The 18,816-nt window shown below is 51.7% G+C and overlaps 1 protein-coding gene across 1 annotated transcript; it reads left to right on the top strand.

Moving 5' to 3' along the window:
• The first annotated feature begins 2,251 nt into the window (after positions 1-2,251).
• On the top strand, positions 2,252-16,395 carry TCEA2 (transcription elongation factor A2). Its single transcript, XM_034067157.1, has 10 exons — positions 2,252-2,414; positions 4,599-4,661; positions 5,256-5,361; positions 6,747-6,837; positions 11,014-11,147; positions 12,486-12,542; positions 13,305-13,459; positions 13,714-13,860; positions 15,563-15,634; positions 16,095-16,395. Exons 1-10 carry the CDS (start codon positions 2,346-2,348, stop codon positions 16,101-16,103), a joined length of 903 nt encoding a protein of 300 aa, XP_033923048.1. The 5' UTR covers positions 2,252-2,345; the 3' UTR covers positions 16,104-16,395.
• Positions 16,396-18,816: the final 2,421 nt, after the last annotated feature.

Raw genomic sequence — 18,816 nt, 5'->3', positions numbered from 1 at the left:
ATGAATAACAGTGACTTGAATCTGCTGGGGATGCTGGAAGCAAGGAAAGCTCATTTGACCTGATCCAGCCCATCAGATGGGTTCAAATCGACTGGGAAACACAGGAGCCGGATGGGAAAACCAGATGAGCTTTTGTGGGGCTGATGTAGCAGCAAGTTCTGCCTCTTTAACAGTGCCTCTTGATGCGCAGGGTCAGCTAAAGCCCCTTCCCCACATCCCCCCCCAGACCCCAGCTCCATCCTCCCCCTGCTCTGTCTATAGCCCGTTCAAGGCACTGCTCCCACAAAGAGGTAACGCAGAGTTCAGGGCTCCGCTGCCGAACGGGAATCTCTCTGGGAATTCCTGCCATAGGAGGTCTGTGGAGGTGGGGTTTCCTCTGCATCCACCTCGGCTCCACGCTGAGGGGCCGGGATCAGCGACGCCAGTGCTGCTTCCCAGCCAAGGTCAGGCAGGATCCGTCCCTGCTCCGCTCTGTTAACCCTTGGCACAGCAGGGGATGCTGCCGGCTGCCTGTGGGGCAGCAATGGGGTTGTACATAAGGATTCCATACCATGGCCTTGCTCAGGGATATGCTGCCCATCGCCAGGCAGTTGTAGGGCCTGCTGTTGCTGGGGTGATGGGTTTCTCCCTCGGAGGCAGGCAGCAATGGGGTGATGGCGCTCGGCATCGGTGACTGGGAGCTCTGGAATCCGAGACACGTCCTTGGCCATAGTTGTGGTCAGGAACCATCCTGGCGTTGCAGAGGCACAAACCACAGTCCCAATGGCAGCAGTGCTGCTCGAGCGTGCCTCTGACGCCAAGGACCGGCGTGACCCGACCCCACACACGGGTCCTGCTTCCAAGGAGCTCCATAGGTCCCTCTGTTGGGACTTGCTCCCTCCTGCCCCTGCAAAATGGCATCTCCTCACTTCCCAGCCAGCCCCTGCCAAGGGATGGAGGCTTTCCAGATGCTGCAGAGGCTCCAGACGCCGGGTTGGAGGCAATTGCGTTTGCAAACATGGGGCCAAGCCAAGAAGTTTCAAGGTAGCTCCAAGTGCCATGGCAAGGAGAGGGTCTGGAGCTCAGGGTTGGTCTGGGGCCACCTCTGCTGGTGTGGGGATGAACTGAAACGTGTCTCACACGTCTGGGGAGCAGCTCTCGCTCAAGGGGTACGTCCAGCTCTGTGTGAGCTGCTGCAAAGGTCCCCAATGGATGGGTTTGGGGACAACCACAGTAGAGGTTTAGCACTGATCTGTTCAATGCTCCTCACCTTTATGTGCTGGATCAGCTCAAACACTGCCCTCAGTGATGGAGTCACCGCATAGAACACGGATGGAGCAGAGCACAGCCACCCCTGATGGTGCAGCCGCACACAGCAGCGCATCCTCCGCTTCCCCCGGTGCCGGTGCAGGATGCGGCCGCTCTTTACCAGCGCAGGCAGGGCCGGGAGGAGACCATGGAAGTTCCCCCTTGCCAGGAACCAGAGGAGGGAACAACAGCATCCCGAGCCCCACCGCAGGTCCCGGGGGATGCGGGGCCCTCGCACAGCGAACGAGTGCCACCTACGGGGGGCTCCGAGCCTGGGCACCCCGAAAGCATCCGAGCCCTGCTCCATCACAGCCTTGATACCCCCAAGTCCACACTGGACCCATTGCAAGGCTCCGTGTCTTGGTGGAGTGGGGACAACCATAGCGCTGAGGGTCACCCGATGCAGGGCTGCAGCCATGGGTGATGCTCCTGTTGTGATCAGGGATGGGAAAGCGACTCCAGCGCTGATCGAACACCCAATTCCAGCCACCTTTGGGGCGGTGCTGCGGGATCCATAGGGACCCGCTCACCTGCGGCTGCTGCAGGCGGACAAATGGGGCTCAGCTGGGGCAGGGGCTGGGCGGGTTATAAAAGGCTGGGCTCAGCATCCCTCTTGGCACTCACCGGGAGCTGTTGGAGGTGATGGAGCCCTGCGGGATGGGCCAGCTGAAGACGGGGACGACCCGCCGTGCCCCACAACCAGCCGCCGTGCCCCACAGCCGCCGTGCCCCACAACCGACCTGCCCCACAACCGACGTGTCCCTATTGCTTCGGGAGCCCTGAGGCAGCGCTCGGGGGGAGCCATGGGGACCACGCTCCGCTGCAGGGCCTGAGGAGGGGGCTCGGACTACAGCTCCCACAGTGCCCCGGGGCGAGCGCGGGGCACGCTGGGAGTTGTAGTCCCGCACCCCACGTGGAAGCGGCTGCCTGACGCCCGGAGGACTACAGATCCCATCGTGCCCTGCGCGCCGCCCGCTCTGCGTGAGGCAGCGGGGGCTGTGGTGGGTACCGGGCAGCCACCGGCAGCTCCCCCGGTCCGGTCCCGTCCCGGCCGGGCCATGGGCGGGGAGGAGGAGATCGTGCGCATCGCCCGGCGCCTGGACAAGATGGTGGCCAAGAAGAGCGCGGTGAGTGATGGCAGCCGGGGCCGAGCGGCCTCCGCTTTACCGGGGCCGGCGGCCGCAGCATCCGTGCTGTGGGGCCCCGCTTCTCCCCCCGCCGCCGTTGTGAGGGGGTCTCCGTCTGTGCCCCCCCCCACTGTCGCGATAGAGCAGGAGCCCCCTCCTCTATGGAGGTGCGGTTCCCTCTCCCAGACCGAGCGGCACTGGGGGGGGCAATCCCCGTGTCCGTTCCCCGTCCGTTGCGGTGCTGCGGGTTCCACCCACGGCCGTTATAGGGGCGGCTCCATGTTCCCCTATGGTGCTATGGGAACCCTTCCTCCCCACATCTCAGCACCCTTGCGGCTCATCCTGCTCCCAGTGGGGTGCTCCCCTCCTGGAGCATCCTCAGGCTTTGAGCTGGGAGCCATTGGGAAGGAGGAGCCTTGCGCATCCCTCCCAGCACTGCCTTGGAGCCCTGTTGTGTGCCCGCAGGGAGATGTGGATTTGCCTCCCGCATCCCTGTCCCGTTCAAGCACCGCTTCTGCTCGCTCTCCTACGGGGTCTGAGCATGGAGCTCCGGCCTTGCTGCTGTCTGCACACCGGGGGTCCCATAGGGTGAGAAACTGCCCTGGGGGGGGGGGGTTAGGAAGTGTTTCCCTACCTGATGGGATGTGTCTGTTGGTGCTCATACAGGTGCAGACAGCATCAGGAGTGCTAAGGCTATGAGGGTTTGTGGTGGTGGTGTGTGCTGTACCAATGGGGATGGGGTTAGGGAATGGGGGTTTGGGTGATGGGATGCTGGCTGTGAACTTGGGAATGCCAAACGGGCTTTGCCGGCAGTGGATGGGGTGAGCGCTGGTGCTTGTATGGCTCTAACAGCCCAGGAGAGTGGGATTGGGCTAAACCACAGCCTATGGTGTCTGTTCCCAGTGATGGTCAGTTCTCAACACCATTGCTGGAATAGGAAAGGAGCAACTTTGGCTGAATTTGCTTCCAAGCTTCCTCAGAGCAGTCTGCAGTGCTTCCTCTGGGCTGGCATTGATGTGTGTGTTGTACATCAGCTAATTCCCTAACTCTTCCTGCAGGATGGTTGCCTGGAGTACCTCTTTGTTGCTCTAGTTTTTGCATGGATCCCCCCCTTTGCTGCCAGTGTGCCCAGTGACTCCCGTTCTGATAACGGAGACAGGAACCACCAGGTCATTTTGTGTGTTAAGGGCTGGATTTAATGGAATCCTTTTGGCTGCAGGAGGAACGGGAAGGTGTGAAGCTGCCCCAGTGGGAAGCTGCTCATTCTGGGTATGGTAACGTGTGGTTTATGCTGGTGTGTGTTGCTTTTGTGCATGCTGACAGCTTTGACTCTGCTTTGGCTTTCTCAGCATCTGTTCTGTAGGGTGGCACTTGGCAGCTGGATTGCTTCCTGCCATCAATGGGGAATGTAGGGAGAACGGGATCCCAGGACAGGGTCTGTGCAGGCTGCTTCTGGTCTCTGTAGGCCTTGTGCTGCCAATGGGCTTGGAGTGGTTGGTGTTTTAAAGGAGCTCTTAATGGGAACACTGGAAGGCCTTGGTTGATAGAAGGGAATGGGAGGAAAGAGCCTACTGAGTAGCCAGGAATACTGCAGGCTGTGATCCCTGCCATTTCTGAGTGACTCTCAGCTTTAGGTACCTACATACTGCCTAGCCAGGTTTTTTCCTAGATCCCAGTTCTGGAATACAGAACTGATGCAAGGAAACCTCATATAATGAGTTTAAGTGACCTGCTCTTCAGCATCACTGCTTGATGGTTTTGCTCCTGGTATCAGCTCTAGTCCTGAGCAGAGTGGGGTATTAATATGGAAACAGCTACACCAAGTTTCATGCTCCAAGAGGATACTTTGAGCTCTGGACACTGATGCTGAGCTGTAGGTGGGTGACTGAAGCTCTTGCAGCTATGCCACATGGTTCTTGTGAGCCAGTACTTGCCAGGTAAGGACAACCTAATGCTGCAGTAGTTCCATACACCAGCAAAGACCTGTAGTGCTCCAGTGCTCTCCTGTTCTGCCCATTCCAATATCTCAGGTGCCTTCAAAATGTAGGATCTCCTGTCTGTCCGGAGCAGCAATCCCCACACAATGCTGGTGGTTTTCCCTTTGGATTCAGCTTTGTGAATTCATTCCCATTATCTCTTTACTAAGAGCTGAGGCACTCATGGAGTTTCTCTTTTCTTCTCCAGGATGGTGCAATGGATTTACTGAAAGAACTGAAAAGTATGCCTATGACTTTGGACTTGCTGCAGGTGAGTTGCACAGGGTCAAAAGCTGATGCCTGCATCTGGGTGAGCTTGAAGTGTCGTAATAAACTTAACAGGTTTATTCTTGCTTCTTGTCTCACTGAAAGCATCAAGATACAGAAGATAGTACTGAACCTGGGGTTTGGAGTGGCAGATAAATAGCTGTAGCTGATAAGGTGGGTGTGGGTCACTGCTCCTTTCTTAGGCTTCAACAAGAGGAAAGACCAGACTGAAGCAGCAACCACAGAGGGCAATCATGGGAGAAGTTCTTTAAGTCATTGTAATGGTAATATTTAGGACAATGGGGAGTGTGAGACAGAATTACAGTACTGAGATTAAGATAAGCACCCTGAGTGTTCTCACTCAAGGTTGGGTGTCTCTTCCTACAATAGAAGGTATTTGTGGGTGAGTGGATGTCTGCTTCTGGTCAGTTTGAGCTGGAGAGTCATCTCACTCTAACAAGAAGAGAATCATTCTGTAGGTCCTTGGATGCTTCATATCTTGAGCATTGCTTTGACTTCCTCATTCTTGTTTCTGGTTTGGGTTAGTAACAAATAGCAAATCTGGCTTGGAGTGATTCACTTGAATGTTCACTTGCAGTCCACCCGCATTGGGATGTCAGTGAATGCACTGAGGAAGCAGAGCACAGATGAAGAAGTGATCTCTCTTGCCAAATCCCTTATCAAATCTTGGAAGAAACTCCTAGGTAAGGAAATCAGCATGTTCCTGTCATATTTGACTTGGGAAGGAGCTGCCTTCAGCTGCAGGCTGGGTTTCTGGGATCCATTCATCTCTGGATCTGAAAAGAATGTTCTGGCAAACCCACCTTTCCAGTTGCACCCTCTGGCTTTCAGGTCTACCATGGGTTCCTGTAGATGTAGCTCCTGTTGAGTTAGCTCATCCTTGAAAAAGCATTGAAAGCTTCATGACTGCATGTACTTATCCATATAATAAATAGTAGCATTATTTGTGTTGTGAACCCTCTGCCCCCACTTCTGTGCAGTGTGTCATTAATAGAGGGTGTGCTGTCAGCCTTGTGCAACCACTTGGAATGAGAAATGCTGGAATGCTTCCGGGTGATGAGTTGTAGAAGGACTTCAGTTTAACACCTTGTAGAGATATTCACATGGACTGCTTCCTGCTGGGGAGGCTTTTGTGGTGATGGATGCCATGAGCAGGAGCTTGTGTTCTGTCTGAGGGATCTTCAAGCTGCTACAGCACAGACTGATGTCAGAGTCACAGAGGGAGGGTTGCAAATGTGGGTTTAGTGGTTTCCTTTGTGATAGAAGAATGAGGCATCTGCAGTGCTGAGGTTGGAGGGGCAGCTCTACCTGTGTGCTGCTAGTGGGACCCTGTGTCTCCCACTCCATACTGGTGGCAGAGTATCTCAATGTGAGATTAAAATGCTCCTGTTTGAACACATCTTTTTGGGCAGCTCTGTATGGAAAGAGAAAGAACAAGGTAGTGTTTGAGGCCAAGTGAAATGTGCCTGACTCTGGTTTGCACCCCAGGGCTCCTCATGTGATGGGCTAAATGAATGTTAGAAGCACTTTTCCTGCCCTGGCTGGGGCTGTCGCTTCCACGTGATGGGTATTGGCCAGGCTGGGACACTTCACCTCTGGGTCAGACTTGTTCTGCAGCCTAATGAAAGTCCTCTCCAGGGCTGTGCTATTGGCTCTCAGCAGCACTTGGGAAACAGCAGAAGCTGTGTTCCCAGAAGGACCAGCCCATGCTGGCCCATCAGGTGGTGTTGGCTGGAAATGATGCTTTAGAGAGCTTGATGTAATCAGTGCTCTGCAGCCAAGGTGTCTCTGAGGCTGTTGTGCTGAGGCTTGTCCTGTGAGAAGCCTGTGTCTGAAGCAGGGAAGGTGATTGCTCTTCACTTTAGTGAGGGCAGCTTTGGTTTGAATTGGTGTCTGCTCAGAGACAAGCAAAAGCTCTGTTGGAAAGCACTGAAGGCTGTAAAGGTGTTTTCTCCTGATTCTTTTTGGAGAGTAATAACTTGCTTTAGGCCAATACTGTGTAGTTGATTAGTGTGTGTGGGGTCAATACTGAACCCGTCAGCATCCATTTCTCTTCTTCTGAATACAGATGCTTCTGAGGACAAAAGTGAGGAGAAAAAGAAAGGCCTGTCCTTGCCAACATCCTCCTCGAAGGAGACTGGTAACTCGAGAGACCAAAGGTAATGCTTCCCTGTAACCAAAGATGGTTTTGTTAGTGAATGTGAGCTTTCTTAAGGTAGCTTACATTGGTTTTTACTCTTAAGTGTGGGAGTTGTGAATTTTGTATCATCACATTCCTGGTCAGAAACACCACAAGTGAAGACTTGCTCAGAGATGTGTGGTGTCTTTCATAGTGTAATACAGAAATATACCTCTACAAAATAGAGTGGCTTTAGTGAGTGGTGTGATTTTACTCCCTTCTCCTGTATTTTCCTACTGTTATGTGCGGATCTTGTGTAAATTCCTCAGTTCTTTCTTTTGCTTTTTCATTTATTTTTGCTTATTTCTAACTTTGACCTCCTTAGAATGAAGATGATTTTTGGTCTTTGCAATCTCAAGTGATGAATGGGATTAATGCATCACTATAGCGAACCATTCCTTTGTCCTTGACACATCCCAGCTTACCATAAAGGAGGCAGATTTCCCTCCAGGATAAGGGCAGAAGCCTGTTTGGAATTCCTGTTGGCTGCTCCTAATGGGGAAAGGAGAAGGCAAGAACTTGGCTGGTGCTGCTCAAGCCACAAATGAGTTCAAAGAAATAGGGAAGCTTCTGATTCAACCTTTGGAAACTTGACCTTGTGGAATGCAGACCCTGAGGGGAAGGAAGTGTCAGACATTCCCTGGGCACACTGCAGTAGACACTTGATGAGCAAAACAAGCTGGGCTTGTTAGGACATCTGGTTTGAAGGCTGAGGCTCATCATTTCACTTGGAATAGCATCCTGGCTGCAGGTAGAGGCAAACCCCTGCTGTGGCTCCTTGCTTTGGCAGTTCCTATGGGGTACGTGGAGCTTTCTGCCTTGTCATTAACGCTCCCTTGTGCCTTGATGTGCTGCAGATACTGCAGGGGTTTTTTGATCCTTGATGCTTTCTACACGTATTCAGCCTCCATCTTCTGAGTGGCAAAGTGTGCCCTTTGCTGGGAAGGATAAACAGAAGCAAATGGATTAGTGTAGCACAGACCAGCAGAAGTGGCCAGCTCCTGAGGTCAGCTTGAGCCAGGCTCTCTTTCGAGACAGGAATGCTCCAGTGCTGCAAAATAAACTACTAATCTGCCTTGACAAAAAGAGGATTTATTAGCAGCGAAGAGGCTTTGTTCTTGGAAGCAGAGCCTGTGATGGAGAGAGGCTGACTAGCTGCTCAGTGTGTGATAAGCTGGTTCAGATGAGGCTGCTCTCGAGACACCCAAGAGATCAGCTTGCAGGCAGTGTTTTAGCCACTTAGTGTGCTAGGTTTTGGCTGGGCCTTGCTCTCCTCTTCTCTTAGAGAAACTTGACCAGTCCTTGGCCTGGAGCTTGCCTTGCTTTCTGGAGCACAGATGTAGAAATCCCTCTGTAGTGACTGGAGAGCTGCAAGACCTGAGGGCTTGGAGCCAGCCAGTGTGGAGCTGGCACCTGGGAACTCGCATTGCTGCATTACTGTAATCCAAAGCATATTCTGCTGGACTGTACTATCTTAGCCCATTAGTGCAGTACACTTTAATGGGCTGTGTCTAATGTTTCTCTGTCTCTGGCAACATGAGCTTTTTCTCTTCCAGGGCTCTCTAAACTGCTTTTATGAGGAGGTCTTGGATCCGTGGCCTGAATTCAGCCCTTCTGTGGGACTTCCTTGCAGTGCACTCCCTGGCTGTTGCTTTGCCACCATTTGTTCCAGCATAGCCTTTTTAATGTATGAGCTTTTGTTGCCTGGATGGATTTACAAGCTCTTTCTCCTGTTTAACAGCAGCAGTGTGAGCCACAAGGAACGCAGGAGTCTTTTAGGTGTGTGTGAGCTCCTTCACAGCTCTTGTAATTACAAACTAACTTTGAAAGCTTAACAGACTTTGTGTGCAGTCTTTGGAATGGCTGAAAGTCTGTTCTCATCTCGGGGCACATAGGCTGTGTATGTAGGGGAGCATCTGTACTTCTCAGCTAACAGCAGTGGGATAACCATGCATCTTTAGCTTTTTGCCCCACTTCTAGAGAGTGGAAATCTCCATCACAAGTTTTCCAGTATTTCAGGACTTCCTTGCTGCAGACCACTCCAGTTCCTTCAGCCTTTCCCATTATTGTAGGTATGTTTTGGAGGCTTTTTGCCTTTTTCCTTTGGGAAGTCTCATTTTTCCAGGCTGTTTTATGCAACATGATCAGCTGTGATTTGAAGCAGAGCTATTTGAGTTGTGGATGCTTTGCTATGTACACTCCATGTGTACTGCCTGTGTTCTGTACACAGCAGCTCCCTAGGTGCAAAAGTACCTGGTGGTGCTCTGCACATCCCAGATGGGAGAAACTCATGGTCTCATTTACTTGCAAGCTAAGATGTTTGTCTGTAACATGTGCAGTGTAAATCCTATTGAGTGTTTTGAGCTGTTTGGATACAAATCTGTTCCTTAATAGCATCCTGCAGTGCTGACCAGTAAAACAAGCTGGTAAAAAGGACTTTATTCAGCTGCTGGTCAAAGACCCACACTAAGCTTGCAATATAATCCCCTCTCAGAGTGTATCTGTTTCATCTGAGCAAGAAATGAACCTGCTCTGGTTTGACCTGGACAACTTACTGGAGGTGCACTGGTGGATGCTGCTTAAAGGGCCTGGCAAGGTCTTGAACTGTGGAAATCCAGTAGCTCAGATGATGATCTACAGGCTTTAAGGCACTGCAGAGCCAAACTGGATCTGAACTCAGCAGCAGGCTCTCCCAGGATAAATCCCTGCACTTGTCTGGCTCAGTCTGTGCAGCCACAGATTCGGAAGGTTTCCAGCTTAGCACAGTTTTATTGGGAGCTGACTAATCCCTTCCAGGACAGTGAAGTGGAAGTGCCTGGTCATAACACTTCTTGCTGGCAAAGAACTGGTGGTAATGACCCAGCTGAAGAGCAGTTGTCAAACCAGTTGGATCTTCAAGGATGTGTTGCCAGAATGGCAAGGGTGAAATACCAGGGTTTCTCTTTCTTTTACTGCATTAATGTTACCAGGCATTGCCCATAAATCCACTGCATTTTATGACCCAAACACCAAAGTTGGAGCAGTGTCTGCTGAGAAAATTGCTGTTCTGCTGATTTAAGGTGAAGAGCTCTATAAAATCATCTGGGCATCATCATAGCCCATATCAGTGTTTGCAGGGCTAACTCTCCATGCAGATGTTAGGCTTTATGGGCAAGATGTCTCAACACTGTGGGTGTAGCATCAGCTGAACAGCTCAGTGAAGCTCCTCTCCAGCTTGCACAGCCTATGCAGTGATGTGTCACACTGTGATGGTGCAGGCAGCAGGTCTGGGTGTTGGTTCTGTGCCTCCAGTCTCCCCTGGCAGATGACCTGAATCAGCCACAGCAGGCAAATGTTTGCATTCCCTTGTCTGTGCCTATGACTGCTTGCAAGTGGAAATGAAGCTGTCTTTGTGAGGGAACCAGTATTTCAGTCCTGTGCAAGCTCTGTGTGGCTTGCAGAGATGCTCTTCTGAGGTGAGTAATCTGAGTCTTGTCCAGGTTACAAGAAAAAGATCCTCTTATGTATTATGCTTTGTTGGTTTAATATTGGAGCTGAATGAGCCTTTTTCTTCCTCTTCCTTGGTGTTGCAGCTCCTTCTTTAGGCTTCTCTGCTTGCTGCCTCAGGAGGCAGCATCCTGCACTCCTTGTCAGCTACGGAGAGCTGGGGCACTGATGTGTTCAGTTCTTTCCTCTTGCTGACATCTTGGCAGTGAAAGATGTGAGATGTGGAACCACCTGAGATTCACTTTATCAGTGGCTTCTGCTCCCTCTCTGCTAAGAGCAGTTATGGACTTGGTGTCCCGTGAAGTAAGAGGGTTAATGTGCTATGACTCTGCACTGTGCTACCAGACTGACATGGTCACAGCGAGTCCTGAGTTACTGATGGTGTCCAATGGCTTTGTAGTGTTTTCACTTCATGCCCAGCAGAGCAGTTGTGTGGGTGAATAACAAGTTGGTTGGCATGGATTAAACCCTCCATTTATAGCCAGCAGAGTCCCAGGAGAGCTCGTGGCTGGGTTGATGCTGTTGCTTGCTGTGTTGTGCTGATTCGGGCACATGTCTGCGCTGCTTTCCTCTGACTGGTTCTGTGTTGTGATTAACAGGATGCTCGGCCCCATCCCTGCTCTCAGTGCCCCAAACTGAGCCATTCTGACTGGTGAAGTTTCTCTTTCAGCTCCAACAAAAGGCAGGAGCCTCCGAAGACTCCGACCACCCCCAAAATCACCACCTTCCCCCCGGCGCCTGTCACCTGCGATGCTGTCCGCAACAAATGCAGGGAGATGCTGACAGCAGCTCTGCAGGCTGATGGTAAGTGCTGGGGAGGCAATTCCTGCATTGCTTGAAGTGCTTCACAGCTCCTGGTGCATTCTGCATGTAGGTCACTACCTATAGATATGCTCTGCTGAAGCAGGGGTTGCTACCAGCAGCTCCACTGGTCACCCCTTTGACACACATCCCTTAGACACTTCTACATGGACTTGGTTTGAGTCAGAGGCTCAGCCCTGTGTCAGGTAATGGATACTAAGAACATGGGGTTATGCTCTGCAGCCTGGGGTGGCCTGGTCAGTTTAATCTTCAGGTGTGCAGGTGTTTGCTTCCCTTTCTAGCTCTCAGCCTTGTCTGTAAAGCGAAGCTGTCATCTCTGCTTACCCTTGGGCACTAAGTGGAGCTGTAACTCAGTAGATGGAAACTGTTGGTAACAGTGCTTATGCCAATCACTGTCTGCTCTTAGACTCCCTCCCTCCCTTTACAGACTGGAGCCTCTTAAATGCTCTGGTGCTGTGTGGGTCTGGGGTGGAACAGGTCTCTCTTGCACTCAGACTGTGCAAATGAAAGGCAACTGCAGGTGCTCAGCATCTCTGACAGGCAGATTTGAAACACCTCAAGCTGAACACATGCTTGTCTCCAAATTGCAGATCCCTTTGGAAAACTGGGGTCTAAGCACTTAGAGTTTGGATTCATTTGCAGCCAAGGAATGTAGACAGCAGATGGAGAAGTTCAAGTCTTTCCTTCCAGCCTTCCTGTGCATGTGTTTATGCTGCATTAAATACTTCATATACCTCTTAGAAAAACCCTTTCCATATGGAGTCTGGGAATGAGTCCACTTGAGTCTTTCACTAAGCTCAGTTCTGTTCTGCTCTGTGGTCCTTACTTTATGGCACTGGTTGCTGCACTCTGATGCTGTTTAGTTGGTGAGTGCAAGAAGAGGGAGGGCAGAGTCCTGAAGTGAGAAGAGAATGAAGGCTTGATTCCAATGCTTCATGCTTTTGTTCCCTGCCAGATTGTTGGTCTGAGTAGAGCTACTTCTCATTGACACCAGTATCTGATGAGACTCAATTCCTGCCTGTATATGTTTGATTTCAAGTGCTCCAAGAATATACTGGGAAACTATGTTCTGGGGCCAAGGTCCTTGTTAGGTTTGTCTGGTGCAGCCCATCTAGAGAGGGCACAGACTGGCTGGACTGGTCTATTTTCATCACTGCCCTTTGCAGAAGGGTTGGGGGTAGGTAGAGCAAAGGGCATTTGATGCAGAGAGCATCTAAAAGCAAACAGAAAGCTCTCTGGGTTTGTATCTCAGAAATGCTGAGCCTGGGGACCCTTTGCCTTGTTGGAAGTCACTGACCTCATGTTTCTCTTACCTTCCAGATGACTACATTGCCATTGGTGCTGACTGCGAGCACATAGCAGCCCAGATTGAAGAATATATCCTTACTGCACAGGGCTTCCTCAAGGGCCTGCATCCCTTCAGGCCATGAAATGAATGTGCCTGGGGGAGAAATGGGGCAGTTTGTCTCTGCATAAGTGTTCTGATGCAACTCTCCTTGTTGGAGTTCTAATTCTGTCTCTGCTTGGTTGAGCCCTGGCTCACTAAGGAGCCATCAGTGTAGTGCTGGGAGCTCAGAGCACACCCCTTCCTGGTGTGATGGATGTGGTTGTTTCCTTCCTGTTCACACCATAATGATCTGGAATGCCCAGCTTGTCGGTCCCATTAACATCCGACTTCCTGCTCACCTCTGCTTTCAAATACACACAGCTTCCCTGTGCCTCATGTTGAGGAGAATGTGCTGGTAGAGACCAAGCAATGGGATGGATGGAGTAGTGAGGGTCAGGTTCGTGCTGATTTTGGAGTCAGGAGTTTGCTTGGTATGGAGACCATGGACCCTCTTAGTGGAGGGTTTTGTGGCTACAGTACTGAGAGGAAGAGCAGGTTGAGGATCCTGAGTGTGACTGAAAACAGACTGCATCCAGCACAGTGAAAGAGCCAGAACTGAAATCCCTGGATCTGGGATTGCATTACCCTGCTCCCAAATCTGTCATTAACCTCCCAGAGCAAACACTGCTGTTGAGTGCCAGCACCCTCATCTGTGCCATGGCAGCAGGTAACCCTCCCTTGCTGCTCCTGAGTGGTGTAGAAGGTGCTTGGAGGCCTCTGGGTTGATTGCAGAGTCCTTAACTGCCCTGCACGCATATACCAGGATGTCAAGAACACCGACATGAAGTACAAGAACCGAGTGAGGAGCCGCATCTCCAACCTGAAGGACTCCAAAAACCCTGAGCTGAAGAAGAACGTGCTGTGTGGGGCCATCACCCCCGAGCAGATCGCAGTGATGACCTCGGAGGTGAGGAAGCTTGAGGCTGCTTACAGGGGATGCTCTGCTGTTGCAGAGTGCCCAGGGGAGTGAGTAGCAATGGGCTTTGCAATGTGGGGAGCAGGCTTTGGATCATCACAGGGGCCTAGATAAGAACCAAACACCAGGAATGAAAGGCTTTCTGTCTTAATACCCATCCATTAGGCCACCCTGTGCTGTTGACTCTTTCACTGTGGAGGTAAAACTGGACAGATGGGATTAATATTGCTCTTTCCTTTTGCAAGGAAATGGCCAGTAATGAGCTGAAGGAGATCAGGAAAGCCATGACCAAAGAAGCGATCCGGGAGCATCAGATGGCCAAGACAGGAGGGACACAGACTGACCTCTTCACCTGTGGCAAGTGCAAGAAGAAGAACTGCACCTACACCCAGGTGGGTCTTCCTGCTCCTGCAGGCTCCACACTGACCCCTGCACAGGATGTGATCCATCACGGTCATGAGCTCTTCTTGCTCCATGACAGAACCCTTTAGTGTGCTTAAAGCTCTCTAAATGCACTGCTTTTGCACAGTGATTTGTGCACGTGTTCCCTTGGAGCTTGTGTAGCTTCTTTTGGCTCTCAGTACAAGAGCAGCACCAAGGAAGCTTTCAGAAGCTGTGCAGCTCTGTGAAAGCAGGTGCTGGGAATGTGTTGATTCAAAGGAGTGGGGAGTGTAGAGGAGAGGCTGCAGAAACCCAGTGCATTGATGGTGTTAACAGAGCAAATGCAGGCTGTAGAGAAGACAAATCCCAACTTGGTTAAAACTCAAGGAGCAACCAAAGCAGTGATGTGAGCAGGTAAAGGGGATTTTCCTTCTCAATGGGCAGCTGCTGGAGGGCTTATGCGTTACCAGTGCTTTTGATTCCCATGTTCTTGCCAGGCATCTGGAGATAAATGTGCCTTTGCCATGAGTCAGTGCATTAGAATGTGCAGAGAGCCAAAAATGCACCAGCAACCACACGATGGCTACCGAGTGGGTGTGCTTGGACCTGATGTGCAAGAGCAGATGAGAGCCAGGCAGCTGAGCAGGGATTTCCCTTGGCTCAGGGGTTTTGCATCCGACAGCTTTGCTCTGCATTGAGTAAATCAGTTGGAAGCAGTGCCTGGAATATCTCACCTCAGCAGCACATGGGACTCAGTCTCCTCCTGTATCAGACTGGAGTGCAACTGCCTGGAATTAGGCAGGTGACAGCAGTGTCTTTTAAATAGAAATACCAGGTTTTCTGTATTTCTAGTAATAAAATCACTGTTTGGTGACTGAGCTCCAAGTTCCAAGTAGATGAAGTGGCATTTATGGAAGTGCTGGAAGCCAGGCAGGAACATCGGGTGAGAATTCCAGAGTTTAGCCATCAGCCTGCTTGCAAAACTCACTTCATGTGCATCATGCAAACAGCGACTCTTGCAGAGTGGGTAATTACACCCATGGCTCATAATTAGCCCTCAGCACAGTTCTGCTGCCTGACTCGCACAGGGAGTGCCAGCACTTCCAGTGTGGATCTGCCTTGTGGTATTCAAATGCCAGGAAAATGTGATCTTTAGCAAAGTATGTGTTTCTGGCAAGGGCTGGGCAGAGGCAGCAGCCACATCTGGGTTAAATCTCACAGTTCCTAAACTGCTCCAATGCAAACCAGCCTGGGAATGTGCAGGACCTGGTAACCCAGAGCATGCTCCTGTGAGGCCAGGGCACAGGACTGGTCTGTAAGTGGGGCATGGCTCGAGTGCTGCTCTTAGGGGTTGCTGTTGAGCATGTGTTTGATGGGCTTGAGGGGTTTGTGGTCTCACTGCCTCCCTTCCCAGGGGCAGTACAGGGAGGGATTTACAGTGGGTTTGTTCATCTCTAGAGCCACACACAGAGAATGGGCAGCAGAGGGGGTGAGCAGGGAAATCTGCCCCACAGCACATCCCTATGGGTAGTGTCAGGCTGGAGAGGGGCCATGAGGTGTGCACAGAGGTGTAAAACATAACCAGACTCATCTTAAAGGGAGGCTCCTTTTGCTGTCCCAAGCCTTAGGGTCTCATTGATCTGCCAGTGTGACCCCCATGGGGTGATGGTGATTGCTTGGCTCTCATTTCCTTTATGTCCCCCCCCTCTCCAGGTGCAGACCCGCAGCTCGGATGAGCCCATGACCACCTTTGTCGTGTGCAACGAGTGTGGGAATCGCTGGAAGGTACCACACCAAGGCTGGCACTGGGGGTGGTGGGTGTCTGCACCATGATCTATAGGTACTTGGCTGCCCTCAGAGGTGTTTGCCAAGCACTGACTGCCTCTAGCAAGTGAGCACAGAGACTCCTGGCTTCATCCCATCTTTGCAGAGCTGGTTCAAGTCTCATGTTCCCCATCTCCCTCCTTGCACCCCTTCTTCCATGAGCAGCCTCACAGTGCTTCCCATGCTCCCTTTACCCCTCAGAGATGGTGGTGATGACCTGGAGGATTCAAGTGCCAAAGGGCAATGGCTGGAGAATGGTTTTGGTCCCTACTCCAGGGGCTGAGCCCTGCCTCTGCAGAGTCCCAGCTTCAGAAACAAGACATCCCCTGCATCCCTGTCCTGTGTGCAGCACACGCCTGCCTCACAGCTCCCTTTGGCAGTGAGGTCTTCTAAGGAAGGTTTAAACTCCCTTCTCTTGCAGTTCTGCTGATCCATGCCATGGCCTGAGAGCAGCAGCCTAAAGCAGCTCAGAGCGTGACCTCCATCCGCCAGCTCCAGTTGTGTTCTGTGTCCCAAGTGAGTTTGCATTGTCACACACTGAGAGAGCAGCAATGGGGAGGGAGGCTTCTTCACATGGGCCTCAGTGGAGAGCCACAGCCACAGGCTGATGGGGGGAGCTCACTGCACACACGTAGTCGTTATTTTCTCATCTAAGCAAATCTGGTCACTTTTCCTTCAAAACTAATATTAAACATTTTTGTCAGTTTCTGACTTTTATTTGAGCTGTGCCTGTGCAGCACTTTGATTTTGTGGTGTGGAACTGAATGGGAGCTTCACAGAGGGACAGGGTCCACATGGATGGGAACTGAACAGTGCTCTGGAGTGCAGCATTCAGTTGATCTTGCAGTGATCTATATACCTTGTCATAGAACCCCAGACTGGTTTGGGATGGAAAGGACCTTAAAGCTCCTCCAGCTCCAACCCTTCCACTGGAGCAGCTGCTCCAAGCCCCTGTGTCCAACCTGGCCTTGAGCACTGCCAGGGATGGGGCAGCCACAGCTTCTCTGGGCACCCTGTGCCAGCACCTCAGCACCCTCACAGGGAACAGCTTCTGCCTCAGAGCTCAGCTCAGTCTCCCTCTGTCAGGCCTTGAAATGCCAACAGCAAAGCCTGCTGCAAAGAGAATGTGCTGCCTAGGTTGTAACAGCCAACGTAGGGTGACACCAGCCCCATAAAGGGCAGGAACAGGACAGGGAGGAGAGAGTGCTAAGCCCATGTTGGCATTCCCTAGCACTCCATCCCTCTGTGGAAGGAGACCCTTGTGGCCAGGGCCTGGAGGCAGAGGTCAGGGCAGTTGTAGGGAGAGCCTGTTGTTATTCCTGCTGCCCTGAAGGGGTCCTGGGCACAGTTAAACTTGCTACAGGGGAAGGCACCAGTAAAGGAGGTGGAGGGAATCCCTGCAGTGGGAGTATTAAAGGGAGTCCCTGCTTGTCCAAGCTCTTCTCCTGGCTTGGCAGCTGAAAGGCAGCCTCAGTTTTCAGAGGGATTTGTTGGAGAGGCTCTGGAGGAGAGGAAATGCTGTGAATACAGGAGGAATTCCAGAGGCTTGGACCTGGAGGGGGTATGGATTACAGCTGTTAGCACTTGGCTCTAGAAACGGATGCGGTCTGAAGTGAGCTCAGAGCTTGCTGGTTTGGAAGGGGGAGATAAAGGAGCCTGGGATCAGATGTGCCACTGCTGCAGGTAGGATGCTGGGAAAGGAGCCCTGCAGGATCAGGCTTGTTCTGTGAGGCACTGAAATCCCTCTTTTCCTATCCCTTAGCTGGGGTGATGCAGCTCCAGGGGACCCCAACAGAACCTTAGGAGCAGCCCCATGCACTGGAGCTCTTGTGCTGCCAAACAGTGCATCTTGGGCCATTGCTCCCCTCTTCCAGAGCAAAACCCAAGTGTTTCCACTGCCTTTCCAGCAGAGACCTTGGAGCGGATTGGAGAGGAGCAAGCAGCCACATGAAAGCACTGGGGAACGTGCTCTGAGCCCCTTTGAGGGCTGTGTTCTTCCAGAGGCAGGGATCCCAACCGGCTCCTTCGCTCAGGGCTCTCACATCATGGGATGCAGCCAAGTTTCCCAAGAAGAGATGGATTCAAAGATGCTGACAACTTGTTTAAGCCTCCCCAGCCTGGTGGTGGAATGGGATTTATTCAACCCAGGCTTGGGAGGGAGCAGGGTCCTCATAGGAATGCTTAAAAGCCTCGGGATCCAAAGGCTCTGGCTTGTGCCCTGTGTGTTCCTGGGTGTTGTTGCCATTGGCTGTGCCTGTAAGGAGGGGCAGTGAGCTGGGATGCAGTTTGCTGGCAAGCCTGAAGGGATGGAGAAGCCTGAGGAAATAGGGGGAAAACTTCCTGCTTTGGGGTATTTTAGGGCTGTTTTCTGGGATAATAGGGGGGCAGAGCCAGGGATGGGAAAGCCACTGGAGAAAGAGATGGCTGGGGAGTGAAGATGAAATATAGAGTAAGTAAATGAACTAAAACTGCATAAACTTCAATGAGAAGAAAATGAAACAAGATTAAGTGAAGATCAAGTATCAGGTATTGAAGTGGCAGGATTGGAAGCAGGAGACAACCTGGATTTTGGTCCTCCCTGGATGAGCCTACTGTGGTGTGGCTTTGAGCCCCTGGGAATGCTCAACCTCCAATCCTTGAGCTGGAGCCACAGTTTGGGAATGAGATATTTCCTTTACAGAGCAAACCCAGGCCTCAGACCTCCCGGTGGGGATGCTGCAGTGGCACAGACCCAGGGAAAACCTGCCAGGAGCAGCTCAGGAATAACAATACTGACATTCCTGACCAAAGGAACTCGCTCTGGTCTCCCTCAAAACTCCTTTTGCTTGGGCTGTATTTCCAGCTTGGCAAACACCACATTTCCTGACGGGAGTTTCCACAGGGAAGGAAAGGAAGGACACAAACCAAACCCAAGAAGCTGAGAGGTTTTGGTTGCTTAAGAAACCAGTGCTCCTTGCTTTGGAAGGAGGGAGAGGGAAGGATGGGAAGAGGGAGAGAAATGGTCGGGGTTAGGAGTGGGGTGGTGTTGGCTGTTTCATTGTGGAGGGCAGGAGCTGCTGGTGCAGATGTGTTAATTCTGGCTTCCAGGAGCACATTCCTTGTGCCATACAAAGCCACATGGATCTTCTGTGTCTTCCAAGCCA

This window comes from Melopsittacus undulatus, chromosome 10, assembly GCF_012275295.1.
Source record: "Melopsittacus undulatus isolate bMelUnd1 chromosome 10, bMelUnd1.mat.Z, whole genome shotgun sequence".
Classification (NCBI taxonomy): Eukaryota; Metazoa; Chordata; class Aves; order Psittaciformes; family Psittaculidae; genus Melopsittacus; species Melopsittacus undulatus.
Note: the sequence above shows the minus strand (reverse complement) of the source record. Positions and strands in the feature narration are given on the sequence as shown.